Source organism: Gordionus sp. m RMFG-2023, chromosome 1 (genome assembly GCF_954871325.1).
Source record: "Gordionus sp. m RMFG-2023 chromosome 1, tfGorSpeb1-WG-v2, whole genome shotgun sequence".
Taxonomy (NCBI): Eukaryota; Metazoa; Nematomorpha; class Gordioida; order Chordodea; family Parachordodidae; genus Gordionus; species Gordionus sp. m RMFG-2023.
Genome location: NC_088775.1, coordinates 3,030,760 through 3,045,222, shown reverse-complemented (window position 1 = coordinate 3,045,222; position 14,463 = coordinate 3,030,760). Strand labels below are relative to the sequence as shown.

The 14,463-nt window shown below is 28.0% G+C and overlaps 1 protein-coding gene across 1 annotated transcript; it reads right to left on the bottom strand.

Moving 5' to 3' along the window:
• Positions 1-5,061: 5,061 nt before the first annotated feature.
• LOC135931164 (cytosolic Fe-S cluster assembly factor narfl-like) lies at positions 5,062-12,841 on the bottom strand. Its single transcript, XM_065468074.1, has 7 exons — positions 12,746-12,841; positions 12,613-12,702; positions 7,680-7,835; positions 7,279-7,414; positions 6,399-7,221; positions 5,683-5,849; positions 5,062-5,579 (listed from the first exon to the last, which is right to left on the bottom strand). The coding sequence occupies exons 1-7, from the start codon at positions 12,809-12,811 to the stop codon at positions 5,308-5,310; spliced, it is 1,710 nt and encodes a 569-aa protein (XP_065324146.1). The 5' UTR covers positions 12,812-12,841; the 3' UTR covers positions 5,062-5,307.
• Positions 12,842-14,463: the final 1,622 nt, after the last annotated feature.

Below are 14,463 nucleotides of genomic sequence, written 5' to 3'. Positions count from 1 at the left end.
ATTGAAAATTGGGACATCTTATTTCACCGGAAGTTAAATAATATATATGTTGTATTCCATATCAAATCAACTGAAGATTCAACCCGACCCTCTTCGATTTTTTTTAAAATTTGCATGATGGTAGTATATACACTAACTAGCAATAATATAAAATTTTAATTCTCAACTCAGCTTACTTCATGAGATATGGCCATCTTTAGAAACGCGAAAAGTTCAAAATACACCATATTTAATTTTAAATATCTCAAAAAGTAATTAAGCTAAAGGTATAGTTTAAACTTTATTAAATAACTCTAGAATAGCCCTTTAATATGATATAAAATTTATTATATTAAAAATAATTTTATTACCAAAAACTGGAAATAGAAAACCGGAAATGGTTATAAAATAAAAATTGCCCTTTTTTTCTTTCAAAATTTTTTAACAAATAGACATTATATATCTTAATATTTGTACAAAATCCTAGATTGGGACCATTACTGGGCCAATAGTTATTACGCTTTAAATATAAATAGTATGGCTTAAATTCTATATTATACGAAATGAGTAATTATTTTTTTAACTAAAGAGATAATATTTGTGAATAATAGTATTAAAACTTAAATCCTTACCCCATCTTAAGATTTATATTTGCCCCCCCTCCCCCCCCCCAAAAAAAAAAAATTTCTTCTTAAATTCGAGATTTTTGACCTGGCAATTCTATGAGTGAATTATATAGATTATTTTCTTTGCCGGATAAAAAATTATCTTTGTGATCGTCAGAAATATATTTTCATAAAGATTATTTTCTACTTATAATTAATTATCAAATAAAATAATTATCATAAAAATCAAATTCAATTCCAACAGCAACAGCCGTCATTTATATTGATTAATTTTATAAAGACATTTTTCTAAGAAAATTAAATTATCGGTATTCATTATCCAATTTATTTATAATCTAAAATAATTATATAAAATTAATAGCTATCTTTTATTCCTTACCAAAAAAATTTAAATGTCTAGAAAAGATATTTCTATTCCAGTAAAGTGCTGTAATACCTTTAGAATAAAATCTCATTCAGTACGTTACGATCTTAGAAATGTTTTACAATGGATGATAGAAGTGAATTCTAGCTTATCAATTAATCAAAAAATTTGTAGCTCTTGTCGGAAAAATTTAAAAAAATATTCAACAAATCTGATCTTACCTTTTACTTCTACGATCCCGATCACATTACCTTCTATTTCTAACTTACCTTCTACCTCAACTATTAATGAAACATTTAGCGATTCTGAACCTGATCAACCATGCAATAATCCCGACTCTTATACAGATTTTAATACTTCAATTTCAACTTTAAATGAAACTTTGCCATTTTTAGGGGAGACACCTATTAAAAAGAAAAGGTTAAATTAAAAAAAATATCCTGTAAATAAATTTTTGAAAATTCAGGGAAAAATTAAAAAAGTTTTTAAAATAAATCTAGAGGATCAAGCAAAAAAAGATGAAGCCGAAATCATAAATCAACTGAAAGAAAAATTTGCTACAAGTTTTCGCAATGAAAAAATACAAATTTTAACAGTTTTACCAAAATCTTGGACTCTTGATAAAATTGAAAAGGAATTTTCAACCACAAATTTTATGGCCCGGACAGCTAAACAATTAGTTGAAGAAAAGGGTGTTTTGTCAAACCCAAATATCATAAAACCAAGTAGAATAATTCCGGATGACATTGCAAATAAAGTAATAGAATTTTATAATTCTGACGAAAACAGCAGACTTATGCCAGGTATGAATAATTTTATATCAATAAAAGTTAATGGAAAAAATGAAAGTCAAACGTTATTCTAATTCATTAGATAATTTAATGTATGATATTATTTAATTTAATATGTTTATAACAATATTAATTTTCCATTTGATATTCATGTAATATAATTAATTAGCTAAATAAAGTTATAAATATTTTTACAATTATTTTCTCTCTAAAATAAAATCGCTAAACTTCTCTGTTAAATATGACATAATGTCTACTAGTGGGCTCACAGCCCGAAACATTTATAAAAAAAATATAATCTGCCCGATCATAAAGGAATTTTCTTTTTATTTGTTTCGTAAATTACTACATATTTGGTATAATTTAAGATTTAAGCCATGCTATTTATATTTAAAGCGTAATAACTATTGGCCCAGTAATGGTCCCAATCTAAAATTTTGTACAAATATTAAGAAGTATAATGTCTATTTGTAAAAAAAATTTGAAAGAAAAAAAAAGAGCAATTTTTATTTTATAGCTATTTCCGGTTTTCTATTTCCGGTTTTTGGTAATAGACTTTTTATTAATAAAATAATTTTTATACCATATTAAAGGGCTATTTTAGAGCTATTTAATAAAATTTAAATCATGCCTTCAGCTTAATTACTTTTTGAGATATTTAAAATTAAATATACTGTATTTTGGAATTTTCGCGTTTCTAAAGATGGCCATATCTCATGAAGTAAGCCGATTTGAAAAGTAAAATTTTACATTTTTATTAGTTAAACATACAAATTTTTAAAAAAATTGAAGGGAGTCGGGTTGAGAATCGACTTTTTTTGGTTGATTTAATATGGAATACAACATATATATATTTTTTTGTTCTTTTAATGGATAAATCGAAATTCATTTGTTATCAACAGTAAATCTCTCATATATAGATATTACTCATCAGAGCCCTGCAGGCCTCGTCTATTTTAATGTTTTTAAATTATACCCGGACCGTGCTGTACGGTACAAAATGGTACCTATACAGGTCTTGGGTAATCATTAAGGCTTGTGCTGAAGAAATTTAACTTAAAATTCGCCACCTCTCACCCCCTTAAAGTAATTAAATTAAAATTGTTAGTTTCCGGATGGAGGCTTTTGTTTTGTTTCCAACTCTCTTTTTTTTTATTAGCCTATAATAAAGGCGTTTAAGCAACATTTTTTTCGAATTATTTGCGCGTAAAAAGTACGCGCGTCTCGCTTTACAAACGTGTAGTGTATTTAGTTTAAAATACATTTTAAAGACCTGCAGAGATACCATGTTCGGCCCGGCTCGGATGATTTTTTTCGGCCCGATCAGGGTTTTTTTTCATTATCAGGCCCGGCCCGGTTTTTTTGAAATATATATAATATTTATTTCTAACTTTTATAGTTAATTGGCGATTTAAAATATTTGGCTTTAAAATATACGACCCAAGCAGGGTATTTAAAAAAGATCATTTTAAGCTAGGCTCGGGTATATTTAAAAATATTAGATTACAGTCGGGCCTGGCCGGGCTTAGGGCTTGCCCGGCAAGTTTCCGAAAAATTTCCACTAAATTATTTTTTATTTCAATATTATTTTAATTTTGTAAATATTTCGTTTTTTAAAAGGGAAAAAGTTTCAACAAATTCGTAAACTAACGTTTATTGACATAATAATTATTTAGTAAATTGTTTACATTTTTTTTTCAAATTTTTATAAATTTAAAAAAAAGGTAAGGCAACGCTATTCTTAAATTGATATTTTAAAGATAAGAAGCAGTAAATGATAGCTGGCGAAATTTATAATAACAATTTTTTATGTCTCAGTTGAACAGACTCTTTAAGTTACAAATGAGAAGATACTTTATAATAATTTGAATTGCCAATATTTTAATATACTTATTTTAATTTGGAATTATCTTCCATTTCTTATTTTTACGAAAATGACTAAAATTAATTATCTTTATAAAATTCCTAATATTTGAAATGATACAAAATAGTTTAAAAAATGTCATTACAACAGAATAATTAAGTAAATAATTAGTATCCATCAATAAGGGAATAGGGAACTAATGTAGTTAGAGTTATATTAACAGCTATTCTTTTATATTAAAAATATCATTTATAAAGAAACTATAATATAAAAAACACATTCGATAAAGATAAAATATTTTAAATTTTCATGCTTCATTTATTTAATGTCAGGCCAAATTTTTAATCCAGAAATCTGAGGAGTTAGATAATTTCAAATAATAATGTTAACACATCTCAAGATATACTAAATTATTACATATAGCAATTTGTTTATTCTGTTTATTCTGTTTATTCATTTTATTCTGTTTCTTTTTAATGTAATTTAGAACAAATATTTTGCAAAAATTATCATATCTCTTAATGATAAATTTATATAAGCCGTTATATAATGAATAATTTAAATATAAATCAATATAATTTTACCCTGAGAATCGCAGAAGATAAGAGACACTGTGTAGAATATTGATAACAATTTATACATTATAATATATCAAGATAAAATTAATTTTATTTTTATTTTAATAAAAGTATATAATAATATTTTCAAACAAATTTTTATTTAGAAAGGTTTAAAAAAAATTAAAGTTAAATATTTAATAAAATCTTGCACACTCCCAGTATTTAATTTATAATTTTTCTTAATTTATTTTCATTTAATTTTATTTTGTAATACAAATTTTATTTTTTAGGAAAAATGAGTAATTTTCCCAAATTTGTGCAACTAAATATAATTATTTTATCTACGTTATATAAAGTACGAAAAAATATTACGATATAAAAAAAAACATAATTTTTTTTACAGAGCTTTGCAAATAATATATAGACCTGCAGAGGTAGCATTTGCACGACCCGGTCTGGATATTTATTTTAAAAAACAATATTCGGCCCTGCCCGGTTTATATATTTTTATTTCCGGCCCGGCTCACCCTGGCTTTTCTTTTAAAAAAAATTTTCAGGCCCGGCCTGGTTAAATTTTAAAAAATCAAAATATGATCTCTGATAAAAATATTCTAATCTTTCCCTCTTTTTGTTTCTTTATTCTTTAAATTGCATAATGATTATGTTATGACCCAATCTAGAAAATATTATTTTTTTTAAAACTATCATAATATAAAATATGTATAAACAATATGGGCCCACCAGATCACGAAAATGTACGAACAATAAATTTCCAGTTTCTTGGCAAAGATTTGAAAATTAGATAATTGAGCATCTTTAATTAATAAATAAAATTTATTTACACATACACTTTACGAGATAAAGGAGGAACATGAGTAATTAGGGGAAAAAATTTTTATTTATAAAAAATTGATAATATATTAATATACACTTTTTACTAGTTATACAATTATGGTATGATATAATAAGCGTTTTCCATAATTATTCGCGGGTAAAAATAAATTATCCGATAACTTCGAGAAAAAAAAACCCCAAAAGCTAGAAACTTGCGATCGAAATGGAATTTCGCGGCGTTATTCTACGAAAAGTTTTTTCTAGGAATTTTCATTTTTACTCCACCATTTCACCATTTGATAAGCATGGAAGCGGTTAAAGCATCTTTGAGAACCGGGTGATACTCCGTGAAGAACATATGTTTCTGACCACAGCTATCTTGTTTGGCCAATAAATCAGAATTTAAAATATCCCTGACAGAGGATATCTGATTATAAGGGTCAGTGATTACATTAGGCACGGAATGATAAATGGCGTCAACCGAATTAAATAGATTCAGTTTGTCTTGCCGCGAGTTTGTCGTCTGCTCGATCCGTATCTGACCACCCCCGTTTAGGCAACCTATATTTTGTAATGTTGGTTAAAAAAAATTTATTATTTTCCTTTTTTATTTATTCTTTATTTTCTCATTCTTTCTTTCTTTCTTTAAATTTATAAAACTTACCACTAGGGCACGCCATTATTTCGATATAATGATAAGGACATTTATTCGATCTTTTGATTTTCTGAACGACGTTTTGAATATTTTGGAATCCATATGCTTGGGCGAAATTCAACAAGATGTCACCTGTAGATGTGTCGATCAACTTTAATTCCCGCATATCTTTGTTCCTAAAGAAAAAAACAATTTGGAGGATAGGATATTATTTCGATTTAAGGGCTGCGTCCAAAATATCAAAACTTTTAATGAAAATAGATAAATAAACTATTTTTAAATTTTTTTGAACACCTATTAATACACAACGTCTAACTCGTCATTCACGGTTAAACCTAATTCGCGAATACAAACAATACAGCAGAATTAGGCGAACATCCACGATCAAAAAAGGAAGCGTGGACGAATGGCGGCAAAGGCTAAAGAAAAAACCTTAGTTCCTAAATAAATATCATCGACTATCGTTTTAAATAACATATAATGTCCATTCCCAAGATAAATTATATAAGATATTTCGCCAAGATTTTAAAAATCTTTTCTTGCCCTGATACAAAGTTAGCGCATGCAAATTACACGGAGGCCCACCCTAAGATTATGCAAATTTCTGATTATTTATATTATGAAGGATTTCAAATAAAATTCAAATCTTTTTTTTAAAAAAAAATACAATAAAGGAGAATCTAACATGGATGACCCGTGTGGTAAAAAAAAAGATATAAATTTACTTTAAAGTTCTTATTTCGACCCGGTATTTATGACGATCACTGGAATCGGTTCCGACTAAAGAATTTTTGGAATCATCTGCGTAATGCGTTTCGTAAGTCTCGCAGCCCCATTTGTGTTTGAGGGCGTATCCGATCACGAATTCCGCGTAACCCCCTGACCCACCCCCCTGATGAGTGTAATCGAACGAAAGCAGATAATGAGCCAAGTCATTGCCGGGTTCGTCGCTGGTGAGATCATTTTTGTCATTTGGAGGAGATGCTATCTGGGCTAATAAGGATTTAAGGTTTATGTCTTGGCTATCCAACAACTCCTTGACTTCGATGGTAGATAATACGCAATCGACATCTTTGTGCGACATAAATTCCTGGTTATCACGGATATTCGTAGCGTCCTGGTTAAAAGAATGAGTGAAATCGGGTCGTGATGCTTCCAATTTCTTGTCGTAACATGGCATAATGGATACGTGATACCAATTTGTGGAATGTTCGCCAGAGATATTTTTACTATTTATCAGGTTCAAATCTTTTAATAGCGATCCAAAAATTTGCTGAGGCGATTTGACTTTACTCATGTGCGGTATTATAATTTCTCCCAAGCTTTTTTCTGCGTAGCACACCCATCCAGGACAGATAGAAGTTATGATAGGCAGCTTCAATGGGGTATCATGACAATTCTCACATTTTATAATATTATTATTATTATTACGAATAGTGACTTGATCATCGTTGGCTTCCTTAGTTTTATATACCCTCAAAAATTCTTTGGCTGATTCTAATAAGCTGAAATTCCGAGCGAACGTGGTATTTAAAAAATATTTGACACCTTTAAATTAGTATTACGAAAATGATTATATTATCAAAATATACAAATAAACTTTACCGTATTGTTTTTGGAAATAGCTTTTCAAAGCATTCGCCGTTTCAGTTATAGTCAAATCATAATGAATGGCCAACGAGGATAATGATTGCGGAGAACACGATATCAAAATAGGCCTGTAATCGGCAAAATTATTGGTCTAAAGAAAAATAAATAATATTAATATAAAATTTATATATATATATTATTGTTAAACGGCTCGTTTTGATTTTAGCTAGAAAAATATTGACTACGCCTCGAGATTTGGGTAATATATATGTCTAAACCTTTGTTCCTTCTATGAGCAAAATCTTCCGACTTGAATATGATACTTCTCTATATTAACCATTGAGTCAGCCGTTTTTTAAAAATCGACTTGAAACGAGCCGTTAACAACACTGTATATGTATTATTATAATGTATACCAAAATAGAGTGTGCATTTTGTTCAGCTATCTTGAATAATTCTTCGACACTTTGTTGATTTATGAGTACGGTTTCCGCGGATGTTACGCAGCCGCTACATGCCAGACAATCGTTAAGAGTTATTTTAGCTTTTTCCAATTCTTTCTCTTTGCCTTTCTTAAATCGATAAAAAAAATCGCGATATAAGATTTAATAGTGCGCGCAAATTGAGCGTTCGCGTTTTTAACCGTACTATTTTAATAAATATATTAAAAAAACGTAACGCTTGCTTCGTTTAAATTGAGGCGGCATTTTTAAATTAAAAATGGAGCTTATTAACATGGATGAAGGAAAGATGTTGGCATTATATTTATTACTAACACATATAAGAAGGAAAACATCATAGATAATTAAAAGACAATTATTCTCTGAGTACGTTTCACTGAAAGGTATTCTAACAACATATCTCAGTTCTTTGATTATACAAGAATGAAAAGAACAACATTCTCGCATATTCTTAGCATGATATATGATGATATCAACCCTGAAGTTACTAACTCTGGTATGTCTTTCTCATAATTATCATATAGTTCAAGGAAATTCAAATCCTGTGTTGCATACATAGTTAAATCAGTATGCAAGGCAATTTGGAATGCTGCTAAAGATATTTAAATGCCAAAGCCTTCAAGAAATGATAGGAAAAGAGTACATTAAATTTAGGAATTTAAATATATAATTATTAAAATTCTCCAAGAGTTCCTGCTTCATTCAGGGTTCCCCAAATGTTTCGGTGCCTTGGATGTAAAACATATCTATATAAAACTTCAACCAAATAGTGGATCTTAATTTTTTTTTGTTACAAAGATAGATTTACATTAGTCTAGTTAGCCTTAACAGACATAAATAGAAAATTCCTATTTTAATGATGTTGGGGCTTATGAAAAGCAGAGTGATGAGGGGAGTATTTATGTCATTGTATAGAAATCAGATTATAATTCATTTTAACTCACATTAAATCAAATCAATCATATTTAAAAATAATGTACAAAAATTGTTGACCAGACTCATAATCCACCACTTGCCAAACCATTCCCTGGCCTTAATGAAAAATATGCCTCATGTTATGGTGTGAAACCCTATCCTAAAAATGGTCTATTTAGAGAGGAAAGAGAATATAACATGAGATTATCACATGCCCATGTTAATGATGAACATAGTTTTGGAGGTATTGTGTAAAAAAAAATTGAACTTTTAAGGCTCATATTGATAATTGTTAAAACAATATGCCTATAAGCAATGAAGGAATAGCTGCTGATGCTAATGACACAGGTCTTATATTTTCTTTATATCTAAAAGATACAATGCCCAACTTGACCAGTAGAGCATTCTCTGTCAGCGGACAAAATAACCCATCAACAATTGAATCGAGAATTTTAATAAACAAATTTAAAAAATTTTTTAAACTCTTAATTATTTTTTTTATATATATCATTCTTATATTTAATGTTTATTTTATCAAATAATGTAATTTTATTGTTATTATTTAGAATAATATTACTTAATAAATAATTTTATATAATAAAATGGAATTGTGTTTAAATTCTGAAATCTTTAGTCTGATCACCTTATAATTTAAAATCCCAGAATTTATTTGACAAAATGTATGATTAAAAAACCGTCTAGTTAATGAGTTATTTATCAAAGATATTATTTTAATAAGTTTAATTTTAATGTAATTTTTCAATCTTGAATAATTAATATAGGACAATATATTAATTAATAAAAACTTTATGAATTAAAAAATATATATATATATACAAGATAATCTCTTACACAAATATATACAAATAACTTATTTAATTATGCTATTAAGTATTTGAAGAGCTGTTTCACCATTTTCTATTGATGGTTCTACTAGTGGTTCTGTGGAGTAGAAGAATTTTAGACCAATTTATATAGTTATTGGTTAGGCATACTAAAGCCATCAATAATCTTGATTAAATGTAAGCTTTTTTAAGATTATTATAAATTTTACCTATTTGGAGATGGTTTATTTATTAATAAGATTCAACAGTTTTTCATTAAAAATTTTTAGCTTTAGGGTGAGTTAACTCTTTTAATACTCTCACTAGTATCGAAATTACTAGTGGTTGGCCTGTCAGCAATCATACATAAATTTTAAATATTCTAACCATTTATAAGAGGTCTTTGATCCTTCAGACCCAGCATTCTTAGCAAGCTTAATTTTATTAAGCTGGTTTTTGTAATTTTAAACTTTTTTCCCAGACTTTGGCATGAAGTACCATACTGTGGGAATTCTTCTTCTAGCTTTAAATAAATGTAAGCATACTTATTTACATTTATACTAAGACCCAATAATGGTCAAGTGTTCCATTATAGTGCTCACTTGAGTGTTTCAAATGTTGCATTGCAAATGCAAATAATGCATTTCAATGCATTAGCTTAAATTGGGGCACATTTCCATTTCCAATAAAAACGAAACTTGGTTTGGTTTTTTGGAAACTTGTCTTTATAATAATTTGGATTTTGATACAAGAATAAATGGATACTACTTCAAAAATGTAAGATTTGATTTATAAATTGACATTTTTTTAAAATGTGAATTGATATATTTATATTTTTAGGGCATAATGCCATTACCAGTTGTGTATCCATAATTTTCCTATAGGTGGAAAACCCCCTTTGGCCAGCTTTTCCCTTATCTTCGGCCAGGTCATATCTTTGAGCTATTCTTTTAAATTATTCATAATTCAATAATAATTATATTAATATTTTTAGCTTCTATTTACTAATTCGCACTTTTATAAACTAATTTTTATTTTAAGATAGGTATATTATAAATAAAAAAAATTTTAAAATATAAATTGAAATAAAGTTTAGTGTCAATTTTTTTTATAAAATTGGCTTAAAAACTAGTTTCAACTTAAATTCTCATATAATATAAATAGAATATAAATTTTTTTATTGAAAATACTAATTGTAGTGTGTATAAATATTGACTAGAAAATTTTTAACAAGTTTTTATAACTTATTATCAAATACAATATTATACAAAAAATTTATTAAATACTAGAATTATAATGCGATTTTTAATTTTCGTAGGAAATTTGCCAATTCATGAAAAATTTCGTTTGTCTTGGAATCAAATCTCTGTGGATATTTAACAGAGCTGACCCATTTAGCCAAGATTTGGAAGTAGTTTGTGGTAAATAAGTTTTCAACCTTCTCAATTTGGAAAAGGTCCTTTCATTAGTATATGTTGTAATTTTCAAACATGCAGGAATATTAAATACCTTCAAAAAATTTGGAAATTAAGCCAAGGTTTTCTTATACCAATTGAGCACATTAATAGCATGCTCAGGTAAAATAATAAATGTAGTAAATATTTATACACAATTTGAATTCACTGATTAAATTAATTTCAGTATCAATATCATAGGAATAAAATTCTTCTAAATATTTAATTTTACCAATAATAGCACCAGAAAACGAAGAAGGGTCTTTAGGTAATAAAATTTGAAGATTACCAAAGACTTGTTTTTTTATCTAAAAACCGTACATTAATTTGGGATAAAAAAGTATCTAAGAATGGGATGAAATTGGATATTTTATAATATTCTATAAGATTTAATTTTTGATTCAATGTCTATATAAATATTATGAAATATTCATCTACATTCATTCTTCCTGTTCACATTTTCCTACAAATCAATAACTTCCAAATCGAAATTTGGTTTTTGTAAATTTCTACATAGTAGTGAGCTATAGGAAAATAATTTATTAACGCAACTAGCAGTAAGGATAAACTCTACTTGATATTGAAACGGGGCAGGGGGTGGCGGGGGGGGGGGGGAATGATGGTAAAATTTTTATTAGCTTAAAATAATATTTAGGAAAACAGTTAAATTTGCAATGGGGGGTGAAATTTCCCCTTCCCCCTCCCTCCATTGCTTACGCGTCTGGCCATTACCAAAAAATTTCTATATTATTTAGAAGTTGATGAAATTTCTTGTACCAGGGACATCTTGATCATAAGAAGTCTATGATAGTAATGGAACATTTGACCATTATAGGATCTAGGTATACATATAAGTATAAATGAGTAAGCTTATATTTATTTAAGGCTAGAAGAATTACCAGGGTATGATAAATCATGCCAATATTAAAGAAAAAATTATAAATTACAAAGAACAGCTTAATAAAATTAAGCTTGGTAAAAATTATGGGTCTGCAAATAGGTAAACCAAAGTAATTTTGATACTGGTAAGATTATTAAAATTGTTACTTTGAGCTAAAAATTGGATGAAAAATTATTGAATCTTATAAATAAGAAGCCATCTCCTAAAATTTATAATTAACTTTAAAAAGCTATATTTTATCAAGATTATTTCTACCTTCAATGGAAAAAGGGATAGATGGTTTAGTATACCTAACCAATAGCTTTTTTAATCTGAAGTATTAAAAATCTTCTATACCATCACTATGAATAATTCCAAAGAACCATTAGAAATATCAATAGAAAATGGTGAAAAAGTTCTTCAAATATTTAATAATATGATTAAAAAATATTTGTATACATATGTTTTAAGAGATTATCTTGTATTTATATTATAATTTAATTGAATAAATTATTTGTGTATATATATCTATATGTTTAATTTTCTATTCCTGAATAAAGTTTTATTCTAATGTCCAAATTTATTACTAGATATAGTATTTAAAATAAATATTCATAAAGTTTTTATATATTAATATAATTTTCATATTTATTATTAAGATTGAAATATTTCCTTATTAGCAATCATGAAATACCATGATACGGCTCAAGTATTTATACAAAATATCTTAAATTATACAGTTATGCTATCATTTAGAGATATATTATCCCTCATTAGAGCTATATCATACTTATAATAAACAAGAATTAGGTTACCTTGTCAATTTGTAAATATTTGCCATCTTTAATTTTAATAGTTTTTATTTTGACTTCATTCTTCTCTATTATAATTGGTTTTATGCATTCCTATATTTAAAATTCTATTTGATATCAAGATAGCTATACAAACTTGTGATGGCAAAATATAATCATCTAAGTCAGTAATCCTAACAATCCCTGCGAATTTTGAGACCATTTCAAGAAATTATGATCTAACAATTATCATCTTATCTAGCACGTTGGTCATAGACCTGCCCAATATGAGCGAACGTGAATATTATGAAGGCCCACCCTTCATAAAATTATGCCGATTTTTTCTCAAGGATACCGACAAACCTTGTACCCAGTTGTATTTTAACAAAAATGAGTGGAACTTACCCTTTCCGATATTGTAATAGTGAAAATTCGTAATGATTATTATAAAGAAATATAAATCTTATCTGTTCTTGAATCTTGATTATTAAGAATATTTAAATCAGACATCACTAATATAGAAGGAATTAGTAGTTCCATTTTATTTGTTAAGTCATATTCTTCCATATAAAGTTTGTAATAATCACCGTAAGGAGGAATTCAATACGAAAGAGCGAAAACCAGAATAGCGATAAATAAAAAAGTGTAGTATTTCATTCATTCATTACCACGACAGACGTGCAATTTCATCATCACCTACCAGGAGTTGTATCGTCACCATGTATATTCACTAGTTTATAGATCCTATACATGATGTACACCCGTTTTATTATAGTGGACGGTACCACTATGTAGTCAGCCAGCATAGTAAAGAAGAGAGGAGTAAGGATCTATTAGTCATGTTACCGGGAAGATAATGTTTAAAAAAAAATTGTAACCAATATTAATAATAATGTACATGACGCCTGATTAGATATTTAAGAGAAGAAAACAGTAAGTCATAAGTTAGGTAAATATAGATCCATGGAAGATAACGCTGTGTCTATACAGCATGTACTATTCCAGAGGCATCCAATTTTCCTGTAATTATTACCTCGGCCCCTGAAACCCATTATCCTAAAGAGTTTAAGATCGTTTTGTTTGATTTTTTCATCTTTTCTTCTTCTTTTTACCTTCATTAATTTTTGTCATTCATTAGCGTCAATATTGTGTGTCCGCCTAAATCCTTGTCTTTACTAAGCAAGCAATGCTCAGGATCCTCATTATGTTTATCACTTTATCATTATTATAGTATAGTAAACGTGAATCGTTAACATTATTCACGGTTCTATAATTATCATTGCCTTCGTCAATATCGTTCAACCAGTAGAAAAATTATAAGGGAAGGGGGGGGGGGGTAGGAGATAAAAAATTTGTCATCACCCTCATCCTATTTCATTCTATCCATAATTCGAATATAACATGTGCTGAAACATAAATTGTCATTCAACCCGGGAGAAGAGAATTGGAAATTAGCCTGTGCGAGAATAGTCTAATAGTTTCTAACGATTTTCTAGTTTAGACCATGTTTAAACATGTATTGTAGATGTTCCTTTAAAATTTTTTTTTTTTGCTGAGTGCCAAAAAATCTGTAAACGAAAGATTGATCAAGTCCATGTCCTTCAGACATTTCAGCCTATAGTATTTTGGGAGTTCTCTGCCTCCCATAATCTGGGGTCTACTTCATGGACAAAAGTATCATATTTTCGTGAATGTCTTAAGCAATGACCAATTAATTTTAATCTCCTCAAAGGAATGAGTCGATTCCAGAGAGTTGTGGAAGTGTTTTATGGGTAGTAAGTTTTAGTAGTTCTTCATAGACATTTGTTTATAAAGGTCTTGGATGTGTTAATATTGCATTTGGTGTCCTGCCACGTCTCTAATCCGTATGTTAAG